The sequence below is a fragment of the Daphnia magna genome, linkage group LG4, assembly GCF_020631705.1.
Source record: "Daphnia magna isolate NIES linkage group LG4, ASM2063170v1.1, whole genome shotgun sequence".
In the NCBI taxonomy this organism is placed as follows: Eukaryota; Metazoa; Arthropoda; class Branchiopoda; order Diplostraca; family Daphniidae; genus Daphnia; species Daphnia magna.
In genome coordinates, this window is record NC_059185.1 from 10,964,866 (window position 1) to 10,980,621 (window position 15,756).

General features: G+C 41.4%; 2 protein-coding genes across 4 annotated transcripts; one reads left to right on the plus strand and one right to left on the minus strand.

Annotated features, from left to right (window-relative positions):
• The first annotated feature begins 107 nt into the window (after window positions 1-107).
• LOC116921737 lies at window positions 108-6,343 on the plus strand. Of its 2 annotated transcripts, XM_032928078.2 has the most exons (15): window positions 108-298; window positions 379-535; window positions 616-726; window positions 780-985; window positions 1,077-1,259; window positions 1,322-1,463; window positions 1,534-2,297; window positions 2,405-2,545; window positions 2,715-2,866; window positions 3,341-3,575; window positions 3,656-3,895; window positions 4,345-4,492; window positions 4,558-4,675; window positions 4,774-4,890; window positions 5,512-6,343. In XM_032928078.2, the coding sequence occupies exons 1-15, from the start codon at window positions 252-254 to the stop codon at window positions 5,526-5,528; spliced, it is 2,778 nt and encodes a 925-aa protein (XP_032783969.2). In that variant the 5' UTR covers window positions 108-251; the 3' UTR covers window positions 5,529-6,343. The 2 variants fall into 2 exon arrangements, with proteins under 2 accessions (XP_032783969.2, XP_032783970.2); XM_032928079.2 differs by lacking the exons at window positions 4,345-4,492; window positions 4,558-4,675; window positions 4,774-4,890; window positions 5,512-6,343 and adding an exon at window positions 4,183-4,335.
• LOC116921743 (acetylcholine receptor subunit alpha-like 1) lies at window positions 5,041-12,007 on the minus strand. 2 transcript variants are annotated; one of them, XM_032928087.2, is made up of 8 exons: window positions 11,535-12,007; window positions 10,219-10,477; window positions 8,481-8,749; window positions 8,364-8,408; window positions 8,183-8,292; window positions 7,921-8,101; window positions 6,506-7,549; window positions 5,041-5,765 (listed from the first exon to the last, which is right to left on the minus strand). In XM_032928087.2, exons 2-8 carry the CDS (start codon window positions 10,319-10,321, stop codon window positions 5,556-5,558), a joined length of 1,962 nt encoding a protein of 653 aa, XP_032783978.2. In that variant the 5' UTR covers window positions 10,322-10,477; window positions 11,535-12,007; the 3' UTR covers window positions 5,041-5,555. The 2 variants fall into 2 exon arrangements, with proteins under 2 accessions (XP_032783978.2, XP_032783977.2); XM_032928086.2 differs by having other exon boundaries at window positions 10,219-10,481.
• Between the last annotated feature and the right edge of the window lie 3,749 nt (window positions 12,008-15,756).

The window sequence follows — 15,756 nt, forward strand, 5'->3', positions numbered from 1 at the left end:
CTCAACACTGGCTCTTTCCCATAAAAACCAAAACACTGTGTCGACTACGAGAAATTAAGTACTACGAAGTCGACTTTCCAAGACAGCAATGGAAATTGAAATTCAAAGCGAACTCGACTCTCGGCACTGATCAGCTGTTTTGCATTGGGCGGGAACAAGCCATGCCATTGCCTTTTATTTACAATAGTTCGAAAACATTCATGGATTCATGATTGGCAGTTTTTATCATAAGAACCAGGTTTTATTATAAAATGGAGAACATCGAGGGAAAAATAACAGCTATAAGCCATATTTTATAGTGAGTAAAATCGGTTCGTAATTGTGTACTCTTCTACTTTTTACCAATATTTGTTTTTGTTTTATTGACACCTTCATCAGCATCAATCCCAAATCCCTTTTCTTTGAAGTATCACTGGATAATCAGAGATGGAATATCTTAGTGACTGACAGAAGCCATTTGATAAGCTGGAGAGACAATTTACTGATCAGACAATGGGTTAAGATTGATGAGCTGAAAAGGGTAACAATTTATGGCGTAAGTATTGACATTTGCTGAGTGTATAGTATAAAGTTGAAATTCCATGGGGTTCAGTTGACTATTATTCATTTGCATAGAATACAAAGAGCAAACCTCTTTCTGTACTGGAAACAACAAAAAATTCAAAACTAACAAAGATTGAGAAGGCATCTGTAAATTCTTTATCATCCAACCTGATGAACTATGAAGTAAGGTTATCCCATGCTTTTAGAATACATCGTTCTAATCTTTATTTAAATAGGGTGTGGTAACAGATGATACTTTTGGATCTTCTGGCTTTTACCAACTTGACAACAGTCTGACCATTTGCCTTACTTACATGAAACTAATCACTAGTATCCCAATTATAAACAAAGGAGATACTATTGTTGTGCATGATGTTCATAGAATACGTGTTAAGGATAACTTCCTTATATTAATATGTGGCAGAGGAAACCTTGTCAATAGGTAAATCTAGACTAATATTTTTAGTTTGATGTGATAGAGGTTGATCTTGATTTATAATATTAAATCTTTTTTTTTTTTAATCATTTTTTAGAACTGCTCATAAAGAAAACGAAGCATTGTTCCCAAAATCGGCAAAAGAAGATAACCGGAACTTTTTACAGCACTTGGCACTAGAAAATAATTACAGCATCGGAGTGTTATTTAGTCTGTACGAGCTCTGCAAAACAACGTGTGATAAGCTGATGGGGATCTTACCACCCGAAAACGTTACCAGGTACCAACCACAAATGGCATAGAATTAAATACGTGCACACGAATAAAAATAAATTTCAATAGGAAACTTGCCAGTGTCAATGAGAAAGGAGTTCTTGCAGCGGTAGTGGATCATATATCGTCTATGGTACATATCGAACCCAAACTTCGATCTTTGTCACGGGAATTTCTAGCGCACGGTGATGGTTGCGCTCCATGCAACAAGGTGTACACTACTATCGAATCGAAAGATTGTCGTCGCACCCAATATCTACAATAATTTATGATATCAATAGGAAACCTGCTGGACAATTGATCTTTGGCCTCTTGATCCTCATCAGATTGAAACGCGTTGTAACCTTTGCGATCTGTGGGTGTCTAACGTGAACGTCGAGGCCGAAAATGAGAAAACACCGACACTGCCATTCTATTGGAAGCACGACGTTGCCTTGATCGATTCCCGTTCCGACCGCATCTCCTTGCTGATGGGTGTCCTCTCTTTCCTTAACGGGCGTTGGGAGCTAAGGGATCGAACCGCTTCGGTTGAGTGCGTTGCCGTTGAACGCGACTGCCAACAGTTTCGGGACCGATGCGTTTTTACCTCAAAGTTCGCCGTCCATCGGGAATGCTTCACAGTCGGCGACTCGACACACGCAAGGATCTATGTTAGCATTGACGAATTTCACGCTGCGAGTTTACCACTAGCCAAAGCTGACGTCGACATCGACGAAATAAGTTCAGTGAATGGTGTCCGATTTCTGGCATTAAGCAAAAGCATACCCCAAATGGTTTATTCCAGCGACACGGCCATACGCCACGTGTTTGGCTACCTGGTTGTCGCTTCGTTGCATTGCCAATCTCAGCTGGTTGAAGCCAGCCCTCCCAGCAAACGACCCAGAAAAAATCAGCATTCAGATTTAATGTCAGAAACAGACTCTGAAGGACCGGCCAACTGCATTTTACTCGTGAGCCATGATCATCCGACTCTAAGCTATGCAGCTCTCGTGGAAGGTCGAGTCTATGAAATCCGACTGGCCAAAAGGAAATTGCTGAGCAAACCGTATTTATTTTATTTTATTTCATCAGATAATCTTCTTGCACAAATCGTGGGGTTCACTAGACTTTCTTTTAATGTTTTAATTTTATTTATTTATTTTCATTATTGAGGATCTTCCTGGCTGCTTTGAAAGAAGTACCGCAGTATGCTTTGAAGAATCACGTCTATGCGGTGCCTGATTTTGTGGCAATCTACCCAGTTGCCTACCACCTACCAAAAACAGAGTCGTACATGCGCCGCGACGTCCTGAGGTAAAATATTTAATGGGCGAAACACACGCGAGATCGATATAAACACAGACTGGGAGAAATACTTGCCGTGCTGCTGCAACTCGTGACCTCGAGTTGCCGACGGCTTTGTACACACACACACACACTGCGTCGTTGTGCATTATAGATCTCTTTTTGGCATATTCATCAGGGCGGAGGAGTGCCTGTCCCTGGACGAAATCGGACAGACCGTGTCGCTACGGGGTAGGATCGTCGACCGGATGCATGTGGAGCCGCGTTTTGCCAGTGAACGAACTGGTCAAACTTACACCACTCACCGCGGAACTTGGCTCGGCATTCCTGGTAATGATTTTTTTTTTAAAATGGAAATCTCTCATTAAATGAACTCTATATGGGGGAGGCTCAGGTGCAGTCGATCGGGTCATGATTAGATCGTTCGAAAAGTAGGCGGAAGGAAGACACTTGTCTTTTCGTCAATACGATTTCTCTCTTTCTCTCACCATCGTCCTATACAAAATATGAATCGATGGGGTATCAAGGACACACAAACACAAAAGAGAGAGAACTTCCATCCGGAACAACACGGTCGACGTTCGAAAAATTTTAAAAAGAAATTTGTTTTTTCTCTCTTTCTTGGGGAGGGCAATTCTTATTCCGGATGGAAACAAAGACGTGCTTTGATGTCAGCACTGGCGGCGTCAGCTTGCACGCCCCAGTGAATTTCTTTCGCTTTGCTATTCACCCCCAAGCCTTTTCTTTCCGTGCAAATTGTCATTTATTTCCTTTTTGTGTGTGCTCGTGTTTGTCACGCGACAGGCAACAAGAAATTGATCCTGAAAATCGGTGACGACCGCGAATCGAGCTTCGGCAGCAAGATCGACGTGTATTTCAATCTTCGAGAGGGACAGGTCTACCCGTTGGGTCTTTTCAGCGGAACCGAAGTGGAATTGACGTGGCTCTGCCTACGTAAAACGCAGAAAACCGGCCGCTTGTATTGCACGTCCACTTTACTCACCTCCATCCGATTATTGAAAATTGGCCGGAATTTCGGGTACAAATGAATTAATAAGAAAGAAAAAATGAATAATTTTTTTTTGGTTTTTGTTTGGCCATGGTTTTTGTCAATTGCAGGCCAACTAAGCCCCGCATCGAGTTGATGAAGGAGGCTTGTATCGGTCGGCGCTATTTCTCTCAATTGGCCAGCATCCGGCCGAAAGAAGTGTTCAGCTGTCTCGTGACAGTGCGCTACATCCATAAAATATCCATTAACTGCGTGTGCTCCGGCTGTGGCAATGCCATCACAAGGGGAACTTGCACTTATGTTGGCTGCCACTGGAACCAGCCAAGCTGCAAAGTCGATCTGAAAGCTTGGTACGTACCAGACCCAGTCACAATTCTAATAGTATTAGCCAATGTGTGTCTGTGTGTGTGTGTCGCTCGCCCTCCCCCCTTTTTTTTTTTTAGACGTGTGTGTGTGTGTCGCCCATCGTCTTGTACCCTGGCGTTGTATCTAAGCCTTCAGCGCGGAGCTATTGATTTCCGCCTCCGGCACACACACACACACACACAGAGCCGGATCTTGCCGCTGCAGTCTCACTCTCTGCAGCGTCTAACTCATTCTATGTTGTTTTCTCCCTATGTTGTTCTCTCTTTCTTAGCCTTTTTCTTTTCGTACGCTATTGGGGTGAATGTATCCCGTCGTGTATTCATTTCCTGACCGTCTCTTATTAAATCATCTCGGATGGATTACATGACTGGAGGGGTGTGGCTGCTGCTGCTGTTACACTAATGATACACACCTCTCTGTTTTTGTATGGAAGGTGCACGGTGGAAGACGGGACTGGCCAAGCTGTCATCTTTTTCAGTGGCGATTGCTGTCGTTCCTGGTTGAAATTACCGGCCAACGTGTGGAAGATCCTGCAGGAGAATGTATTACCTCACGAGGGGGAATTCGTCTACTTGTCTTCGGTATTCGAGGCGCTGTGCAACATTTTATTAAATCGGTCAGGTTTAATATTTATCTTTTTAAATAGAAATCACGTGCCCCAGCTCTTAGTTTGGCCAGTCAGATCTTATCGTTGTATTGTGAAACATCCGTCCATCTGCGACGGCCATTGCATGTCATCGTTGACAAGTTCACCAACAACGAAGGTTTTTTTTTTTTTTGCATAACATGTTAACTAGATTTCATTTCTTTTTTCTTTTCTAATCGTTTTTTTTTTTTTTTACGGATGCTCCCACATCATCAGTCAACGCCGGACCGGAGCGGACATCAGCTTATTTCCTGAAGGATCCGCAGAAAAACCGACTCTTTTGCCTGCACGTTGGAGAGAGGGATTCAACTTTGTGTGTCAACGAGCTATCAGGTTAACACACTTTGCCTCTTTTGAACGTATTGGATACGAGCCGATAGGGGAGGGGCGAAACAAGCAGCATTATCCTTAAGAATCGATGAGCAAATTGTAGGATGCCAGAAGTCCTTAAAGAGATTGATTAAAGAGAAAAACACAAAAGGGTTTGCAGATATGCTTTGTAGAATTTGCTGAAGAACCGGAAAACATGATAGTGTATAATACACAACAAGAAAAAAGATTTTTAAAAAAATCAAAAACAAATAAACAAGAAAACATGATAGATAAGTATGTAACATGATTTAAGAAGCACAGAGATTTTTCACATTTTGTCGATTTCAATTTTTCAAAATGTCAGCAGGGCACGCCGATAAAAGCCAATGGGATTTCATTTTAATTAGTTGATTATTTTTAGTTATTTACGTCTGAATTGGCTTCTCCATTGTTATTGCGAGCTGATAGAATGCCGATGGTTTTTAACACTTTGAAAATAACAATGTGAGGAACAACAGTAGCGCCACCGCTGTGAGAGAAGAAAAAAAATCCACATTATTTCCGATAGAATTTAACAAATTTTGTTTTGTTCGTTTTTTCCCTCGCAGTTTCATTTAATAATTTTTAATTTTGCTGTTTCAGCTTTAGGTAACCACTGAGCTTTGTTGTCATCGTTCGTCGTCGTATTAGGTAAACGCAAAATCGTGATCCATATTCTTGAGTTTGAGCTTCTTCTGGGCGATTTTGGAGTATTTAATGTCGATGGGTTGGGTAGTGTCGTAAAGGGAGGGCGCCTGTAGGATGATGATGGCCATGCCGGCCACGCAAGCCACGAAGAACAGCCAGAGAAAGAAGCGATCGAGCACCATAGCCACAAATTTCCAATCTTCAATCACCTGGGCAGATAGAACAAACACCGAACAAAAAAAAAACAAAAAAACTTTTCATTCGGTCTAAATCAATAAAATGTAGCATGTGCTCTTGTACCAATATAAAACAAAAATGTTTTTAACTTGCCAGCAGAAAAACGAAAAAGGGACAATTTAATCGAATTTGAGGGCCGTTGCGGTTCAACTACTTCAAAAGTGCCTCCCTTCCGTGTCTACTGTTTAGATCAACATTTGCTCTGCGATGAAGAAGGGAAAAACAATAAACGAACCCTCCTCAAACTCCATGTGTGTGTGTGTCCAAGGTCCGTCAGTGACAACTGAGTTGCTATAGACAAGTCACACACGACTAAGGCGGGATGCCCGTCTTCAATCGAATGAGATTGACGTCGAATCCACTTGGCCTCCCCACGTCTGTGCGCGTAACGATTGAGGCAAAAAAAACCCTCACAGCTTACACACATTTCTTTTTCCGCATCCGGATGCGACAGGCAAAAAAATGCGCCCAAATAACTTAGTAGATTTAATGCCATTGTCTTTATCCTTTAGATGTGTGTAACAAAATCAATAAAAAATCATCCCCTCCATTTTTTGTGTGTGTGTGTTTAACTATCTGCTTCGTCTTAATACTCGAATGTTCCAGTTGATCTGCCTGGAAAAGGCGCTCAAGCGAAAGAAGAAAAAAGCGAAGGATTGCATATTTGAATAAGATTTACTGAGCGGGAAAAAAAAAGATAAAAGAAGCTTACGCTGTCGAATCGATCCTTGTTCCTCATATGTTGAGCGATGAAACGGACGTCTTCGATGGAATGTTCCATCTCGACGGGCAGCGCCGGCTGCTGATGGATGGACGTCCGCTGTTTGACTCCGCTATTATTACATCCGTGCTGTTGACAGGCAGCGCCATTCTCAGCTGCCGCCACAGCGGCGGCCAGTGGCGGCGGCGGTCCGGATAACTGACTGGAACGGCCGTTTCGGGAAGCGGAAGCCGTGCCACCGCAACTTTGCTGACCTTGCTGTTGTTTGGCCGGCGTTTGTCTGTACGGCATTTCCATGTCAATGGAAGAAGACGTAGCTCCAGAAGTGGCCGCCGGAACGGCCGTCGTTGACGAGCAATTGAGCGGCCATGAAGAATCCGAGCATCCGCTTCTTAGTTGATGCTGGCCAACGGGAATGATGGATATCTCGGTACCGCGAGTGGACAACGCGTTCATCTCCCACTCGCTGAGCTGCTGCGTCCGGGCCGGCCTGGTGATGCACAGCAATTTCGGCAAAAATCCGATGAAGACCCGCTTGACCCAAGGCGCCATCCGGTGGGTGGAAGGTGATCGGAAGTTGACGTTGAGCACAATGATAGTCACCAGGACGGACAGCGTCACTAGGATCATGGTGAAAAGGAGATACTTGCCCAGCAAGGGCACCGTCAGCGAAGTCGGCGGAATAATTTCGGCCAGCAGGAGGAAGAAGACGGTCAACGACAAGAGGATCGACACGCAAAGCGACATCTTCTCGCCGGAATCGGCCGGCAAGTAGAACACCAAAACAGACAGGCATGAAATACCGACGCACGGGATGATCAAATTGACCGTGTAGAAGAGCGTTTTCCGTCGCAACGTGATGTTGAAGAAGATGTCGGGAAAGGGCGTGTCACCGCAACAGCTGTAGTATTTCTCGTTGCGCTGGGCCGGCACTTTCATTATGTCCCACTCGACGCTCAAGTAGTACTCGCGTAAATCGATGCCCACCTGAATCAAATTCGAGTCGGGTGTCTGGTGCAAATGCTGCAAATCAACCTGAACGTGATACAAATTTTTTTACTTTTAAAATCCCGTTTTTTTATTTTTTATTTGAAACAATAAAAGTTTTTAAAAAATGGGGATTCTTTTTTGATTTATTTATTACATAACGCTAGTAACTACCCCCTTTTTCGCTCTTCTATTTTGGGAGCGCAAATCAAAGTCTGGACAGGCGTGTCGGTATTGTCGCGTGGTTGCCGGTTGATAAGAACGAAATTGTTTGTACACACTGGGCTAGTTGGAGCGGGAGGGTAGTGAATGGCTGCGGTATCGATTAAAGAGCGTGAACGTCAAAACACGAAAAATATCGCGTCTGGTTTTCGATCAAAAGTTTATCTATTTACTACGTTGCCAATTGAGAGTATTACCGTATTGCCGTCGGATGTCCACGATCCGAATTTCATGTAACACGTTTGCTCGTCGAAAGGAAAGTACTCGACGTCGATCTCGCAAAACGACTTGTAGATTGCCGGTGGCTTCCACGTCACAGTTCCGTCGTGCCGCAAGATGGCCTTCGTCATAATGGTCACCTCGTAATTGCCATCGGCGCTATTTTTAACGAATGAAACATTAAATTCGTATCATTTAATTAGCAGACGTTAGTTATAGCGACACAATAAAAGGACTGACTTGTTGTAGAGGACGATATCGGGCAGCCAGATGTTCTCGGATGGAACGTGAAGCGTCTTGACACCGCCGTATTCCTCCGGATCCCATTTTAACTTGTAGTCGAACCATTCCTGGAACAAAAAAAACTTTTTTTTTTCAATTTTTGTCCATGACAGTTGTAAGAATATTTTGGTTTTTTTACCTGTTCCACCCACATGTTGGTCGTCATAATTTGATTCTTTAAGTTCTATTTTCAAAATAGAAAATAAAGACTGAACAATGAATGCAGGAGAAATGAAGAGAAAAATGTGAAACTCACGACGTCGATGAGCTGAGAGAGTTTCAATCCGAGTTTGACAGTCAACCGATCGGAATTATTTCCGACTGGCCGTATAAGACGATTGTAGTCGGTCAGTAGATCCTCGTAAAGCCGTTTGGCGTCCTGATCGGCCGAAACGGGACAGCCAATAGAGAGCAAGATGAGCAGTGGCGGTAAAACGAGTTGGGCCAGTCCGGTACACCACCACGAAAAGCGAGTCGGCCGTCTGCTCTGCTGGTCAGCTAATGATAAGCTAACGGCTACTTGGCCTATAATAAACACACAACAAATCGGGAATGAGCCAAAGTATTCCATCATCACGTCAGCACCGATTGGCCGCAGTCAAGAGCCAACTAAAAGGCCTTTCTGATTTTCCTAGACAAACTATACGTAGTTTATACGGACTCTCTTCAATGATGTTGCGTCGTGTTCGGCGTTCCACGTGCCAAAACTTTGGCCCAACAACACGACTTTTCTTATTGATCTTCATGCCAATAACCTTCTTTTTGATGTCGCACACAACATTCAATGGCAAGAAACTTCGTATTTCTTCGAAAACAGTTCGACTCGTAGAACAAATAGGCAACGGGAGAAAATCAAAACATTGTTTGGGTCCTCGGTGTACGTCTGTGTATGTTTACCTTGAACTTTTTCGTCGGAAAGACATTCTTCCTAAACAACGAGGACCAATCATTGTATTGTTATTACGATTTCTACCCAACGGCATCAATCACAACTTGATTTGATTTCTATTTTTATGCGATCGCGTCATTTTTTAAAATACGGTTAAACAAAAAACAAAAAATTATTTAGGAAAAGTGAGCGGTTGTCGTCGCGATAGGAATAAATGATGTAGCGCAAAGAGTCTTAGAAGTATATATCGGCTACACACATTTTAGACTACATATACTACACTAGAAAGAGAGGCTGTCGGAGCGAGTGAGAGATACGATAGAGACTGCGGGGAGAGAGGGAAAAAAAAAGATCTCGGCCCGTCTTTTATTGATCCGCCATTTGAGAGACAGACGCAGCGTACACCCTGGAGAGTTGTTCGGCAGTGCAGGGTTTTCTTCGGCGCCCACACACATACACCATTCCATCATATATATTTTTTTAAAATGTTGTATATAAGCTGTAGGCCTTTAGAACACGTGACACGACCTTTTCCATTTTTTTTTTTTTAAACAGAAAATGTTTTTCATTCACCGATAAAAGACACGATCAAAATGTCCTATTCTTGTCGAGGCCTGAAAATCTTGTGTCAAAAACGCATAATGATGTCCATATCGGAGCATTTGATGCACGTCTATTTTTAAGATGCCCTCCATTTTTGATATATATTTTTAAGGCGCGGTCGGAAAGTGTAAACACGAGAAGACGAAGAGACAGCTTGGCAATTATAGATGGGAGCCCTCCCCCCCAAGAGTATAAGCTGCACGAGGGTGAGCAGCTGCAAGTCTTGTTAATGGAAGCTTAATTGTGCGTATACGCTGCGTGCGTCTGTTTCTAGCTCGGGTTAATTTTTCTTTATTTTCAGCTTTGCGGATTTCTGGAACAATTTTCAGACTTGTTCACCATTTGAACACCCAATCGCATTATCGTACCGTTTCCGCATTTGATTTTTTAAATATTCACGTCGTGGCTGACTTATCCCATTTTTAACAGGTTAGCTTTTAATAGAATACGCCTCTAGAGAATGAAACGTGAATGCAATTAATGAGGAAATAAAAATTCTTACTCGCGTTAGGTTGTGCTGGCTCCTGGCCGATCGATCCATCTCGTCCAGCACGGTGCCTCCGCCGCCGACGGCCTTGTACGCACGTTGAATACGTAGCCGACATGCCGCTGTTCTTGGCTGATGTTGTGATTGTCTCCTTTTCGCCCGCTTTGCTTTCTCTCTTCCAAAGAATTTCCCGTTGTCAGCTGCCGCTGCTGTTGCTCCTAACCGCCAGCGCTTCTCTGTCATGGCAGCATCAATTCCACCGGGGGAAAAAAACCTACCTATGCACAGTATAATTAAACACTTTGTTAAATTTCATCGAGTTTTTCGGGGAAAAAAAAAACGCAAAGGCTATTTTAACGACAAATTCAGCGGGAAATTTGAAACGTTTCTTGGTATTTTGCTAATTAAACATTTCTAAGGATTACATTGTTTAGACATAAATTTATGCGGCAAAAGTAATAAACTGCATTTCGGATCGATAGAAATGACATGTAATAGGTTAGATTCATATAATATTACATGTCACAGTGGACGACCTGTTCTTTCGTCGAGGACCTGTGGCATTATACATCGACAACATAAAGACGTGTTTACAGTAAAGCGAAATTTCCTTCGAACGTTTTCTTCTATTTTTTTTTTTTTTATTTACCCAATGTTTGTTGCAGACCATTCCCGTCTAATCGCTCGAGCCGCAGGACAATAGACCATAGAAGAGGGCTGACCGTAAAAAGCTGACAAATAAGCTTAAAGATCTATTTATCTAGTGGCCGTGTTGACTCTTACCTACTTTTTCTTTTGCGGTCACAAAATATAGCTGCTCATAAAAGATAAGGGGAACGGGATATTACATCGGGAAACGTTGTAGCAATGGCCGCTCGAGGAAATCTCATTAGTCGATCTAAACTGCTGTCGGCACGTCACCAATTGACACCATATGTTCCCGCCTTCTTTTTCACGGGATATATGCACTAGAGTTCAAGCGGATATTGTAACCGCTTCTAACCATCATTGCAAGTCAGCAATGATACAAAAAATCAATGTCTTGAAGGGAAAAAAAGATTAGATGTGCAGGGATTTTTTTTTTTTTCGATGGCCAACTACCTGTAGAGCTCAATAGAGGGGAGTATAGGATGAACTTTATGACCTCAAAGCCTCGTTTTTAAGCTCTTTTATGCGTAGGATATAGAATCATCATTCCTTTCATCATTTATGTAGGGAGGGATGGATAAATAGGGACTGTGCTATTGTTCTTCTTCTTTTGTTGCACACACACACTAATGATGGCGAAAATTTTTCAAACGACAATCAATGCCAAAACAGAGATGACTTACCCAACGCTCCTCCCTCTATATGTCCACCAACAATTAATGGTGATGGAGTTCTTTGTGTTATTTTTCTTTACAAAAAGACAGTCCAATCAAAATAAATGTTATAAACACTCGAGTTTTTAATTCCTGATTGGCTGAAATTCGTTTGAAACACACGACGATCGTCCGACACGACGGGTCATTATGATTTCAATTTGAATAACGAGCATCACGACACAATCACCGTAACACGTCCAGGTCCATGTGCACAAAAAACGTGGCCAATTTTTTCAGTCAGCCATCACACAAAAAACAGGTCTCCCTTTGCCAAACAAATCTTTTTTCAATCGAAACAACATCAAAGAGCAGTCTGCTAGAACAAACAAACAAATCCCTTCAACAAAAAAAAAACAAAGATGGAGAATATGCTAATGTAATGGAAGCTCAGCCCAAGTGGAGCGTCCTTCTCCTGTGGCAACTGGCAGACGACTGAGCCAAAGGCAAGGATCTGCAGTCTCTTTTTAGGGGTGAAGAAGGGGAAAAAAGACCGTGAGGATGCAGTACACACACACACAAAAGGGTGGACATCAAAATCCCGAGACTCCGACGGCGTATCAGCTCAGTTCAACGCGCCGCACAGAAAATGCAAGAAAAGAAACAAAAAAAAAAGGAATACTCACGCAGAGGAAAAGAAAATCTAAGAAGTAGAGGGGAAATATATAAGATCTGATTTCATCAGTGCAATGCCTCCACATCTGTGTGTGTGTATGGATTGCTAAAGAGCAGATTGCTATCCATATAGAAGCTCACGATCTCTTCTTTTATTTTCGAATAAATCTAGCTCTAATATGTACAGTTTATTAAACTAAATGGAGATCGAGTGTCGCGTTAGATTAGAGATTCTCATTTCAGTGGATGAGTTACCGTCAACAAGATATTTATGGATAAAATTAATTGCTTTCCGTCGCATGCCTGCACAGCGAGAAAAAAAATGGCTTCCAAATTAATATTCTCTATCAAACATTGTCCAGATTGCTATAAAATTTTACTAGTTTACGTAAACTTATTAATAGTTACACCAACAACAACAAAAATGTAGGAAATTCGCCACGTGTTAGCCTTTAGGTGGGCGACAAGGAGGCAGAGTAAGAAAGTCCTCGTGGCAAACCAAAAGGGGGAAGAGGGAAAGAAAAAAATTTTGCATAGTATTCCCCCAAGAATGGGTTTCGACATGTCCAGACCAACATAAAAAAGGGTTCAAGGGCAGTGATTTTTATGGTAATTCAAGAAGGGAGAGAAACGAAAGTTCAGAAATAACAAAAACAATATGTAAATCATCAAGGCCATTGAAAAGAAAAGGAAAAAGAAAAATTATGCATTAAAAATTTAATAATTTTACATAATTGATGACATTTAGTTAACAGAGTGGCTGAGGATTTATTTAAACCAATTAAAATATCTCAGATTTTAATTTCTGAAAATAGACTTTAGCGTAATTATCTTATTTTTTGAACCAAAATTATTCAAAGAAAAATTAATTATACAATTCTTTTGATAGAGTTTACTCCGTAGGCAGTGAGACTTTCAAATAAATGTAATCACAGGGGTCATAGTATACAAATTGGTTGACACCAACACTTGTAGGAATTTCGTTTACTCCACATTTCAATTTACTTAAATGGCTTAATTCTTCTTCTAAAAGAAAGTGTTTCGAGCTTGATCATACGACCCATTATCGAGCTGTAAAGCCAAGTAAGATGATATCGTCTTACGTTACCCAGGATATAGTGTGTCTTTGAAAGATATGCAACGCGTAATAGATGTAACGCGTATAAAGAGACGTGAGAGTATACAGAGCCGGATTGACTTTCACGCCTGTTGTGGAACTGATATATAAATAGCTCCGGAACAACTGAATGGATTCTCCAATTTCTTATATGTTACACAAAAGTATGACCGATTTTTTGAGTTGTCGTGGAACAGCTGCGGCCAAGTCAACAATGATGTATTCAACATGAAAGGACTATTAGTCAATCGGCTTATGCCATAGCCTACATTTTATGAATAGATTAACATTTAAATTAGATATGCGTCGTAATTTATTATCCTCTATGGGTAACGAAGTGAAAAGCCGTCAATGTAAGAAATGAACCATACACCGTTCCCCATTTTCCTTGATATGCAATCGAAAATACAGTGAAAGACTTCCATATGATGGACGTAAAGTCGTCGGCATCCGTATTGATCGTATACATTGTGTTTACCGAGTATACAGTGCAGTATATATTCAGAAACTTTGCATTTTTCTTCAAATCTTATATTTACCATCATTTGACGTGTCCACTTGAAATCTGTGCAGAGAAATGGGGTAGTCAACAAACTGATCACAAACACTCGAATGATCGATATGACTCGGATAATCGAATGACTAAATCAAATTGATTTAAAATACATCGCATTTAAGGATGTACCTTAAAATGTTTTTATGTGTTATTTAGCCTCATCTTGAGAGAAAACAGAAGGAATATAAGTGCGGATGCTGTGGATCATTATGCGACGACGCCGAGTGTGTCGTCCCACTCACCTTCCGCATGACTGGCACAACATCCGAGTCGTGCCCTCCTCATCAAATTTTTTCTTTTCTCTCCCTCACTTCTTCATTTTTATCTATAAAAAAAATGATAGAATCAAGGATTCATTTAAATCTGGACAACATCAATTGCGTAACCCTATATACAAGAACATCAATAATATTAATAGCGGAAAATTATCTAACATCCTTAGTTTGTTTTTAAATGGAACTAACGGCGAACTGGTCGCATGGCAACCGCTCACTGCAGCGGGCTATTCAACATTGAAATTTGACGAATGGAGAAAAACGTAGTTCCACATCTCCTCGGTGAAAGCGCTCAACCGTCTTATAGGCAACTTCAAAGAGCAACACAGCATATCGTTAATCGTATCTAAATTAAACATTATTAGATCTTTTACATGTACGCCCCCTCAATAAAATTTAATAGCAAAAGAGGCACTATGTAAAACTCTAACCTAAAGGCCTATCCCAGTAAGAAATGAAAGGCGACAATGTTTCAAATTGAATTGGCCAAAAGTGCTTTAAAGCTAATGGACTTTTTTTTTCTATCTAGAAAAGACATTTACCATCGAAATAATTGGTTCAACCAGCAGCTTCAAGAATAGACCATTCATATTAGTGTGCATGAAACGTAAGCAAGTTTCCTCTTGACTAATTTCACACTTCAGAATTTCTGGCACCTCTGCGTGTGTTGCCGGGGAATTTTATTCAGAACTGTATAGCCGCAATGCCAACCGTGTTGTACGATCGATTTCATTTTCATGTTTTCTGCACTGAGAGAAATGGGTAGGTCTTGTGTGTATACAGAACAACCTCGTTGGGGCTTCCGAGTGAAGGGCGCGCCCCGTGCGGTTTGAAGTCCGGGACACGATGCAACGGGGCGCCACCATCATCAATCGATATAGTGTATAGATATGTGGTGGCCCCTAGCTGGGGCTCACAGATAGGCTTTATGGCATCTGCTCATACATTACAGTTAAATCGAAAATTTTCTATACTTTAAAGTATTTTTTAAACGATCTGGGAAAAGTATCGGATTGTTTATTTGGAAAAAAGCTGGAAAATGGAAAATAAATAGGAATATACTTTGGTATGACCATCAAGATGTGACAGGCGGAAGAAGAAAAAAGGGAATATAATAAGGACCGTGTTATGAACGCGTGATGCATTCTCAATGACGAACACATAAGCTGGGCGCATGCGACATCGATGTGTGTGTATATACACGCCGACCACCAAAAACAGCATACTCACTTACGTGATCTAAATGGAAAATGTGAAGGACCAAAACAAGAAAAAAGAAATCTCATACTTGACATTTCTTTTGATTAAAATGCTATATAAAGTAAATATCTTCCGATTCTTACGAAAAAATTCCAAACGTTTCCTGTGGAATTTCTGATAAAAGTAAATTGATGTTGCTTCTAGTCTTAAAATTGATTTTCAATCTATTTTCGACAGCAAGAATTGTCAGCGTATACAATTGACACACTTGAAAAGTGAGGTGGCATAAAAGGTAAAAAGAAAATATTGGCTGATAAAGTTCAAACACTTGTCTCTGACAAACTCTCTTTGCGTCACGAGCCACTCTGTCTCGAAAAACTAAAAAAAAAACTCTGATCTATCGTGTTGGGTTTTGCTCTTCCTCTCTAC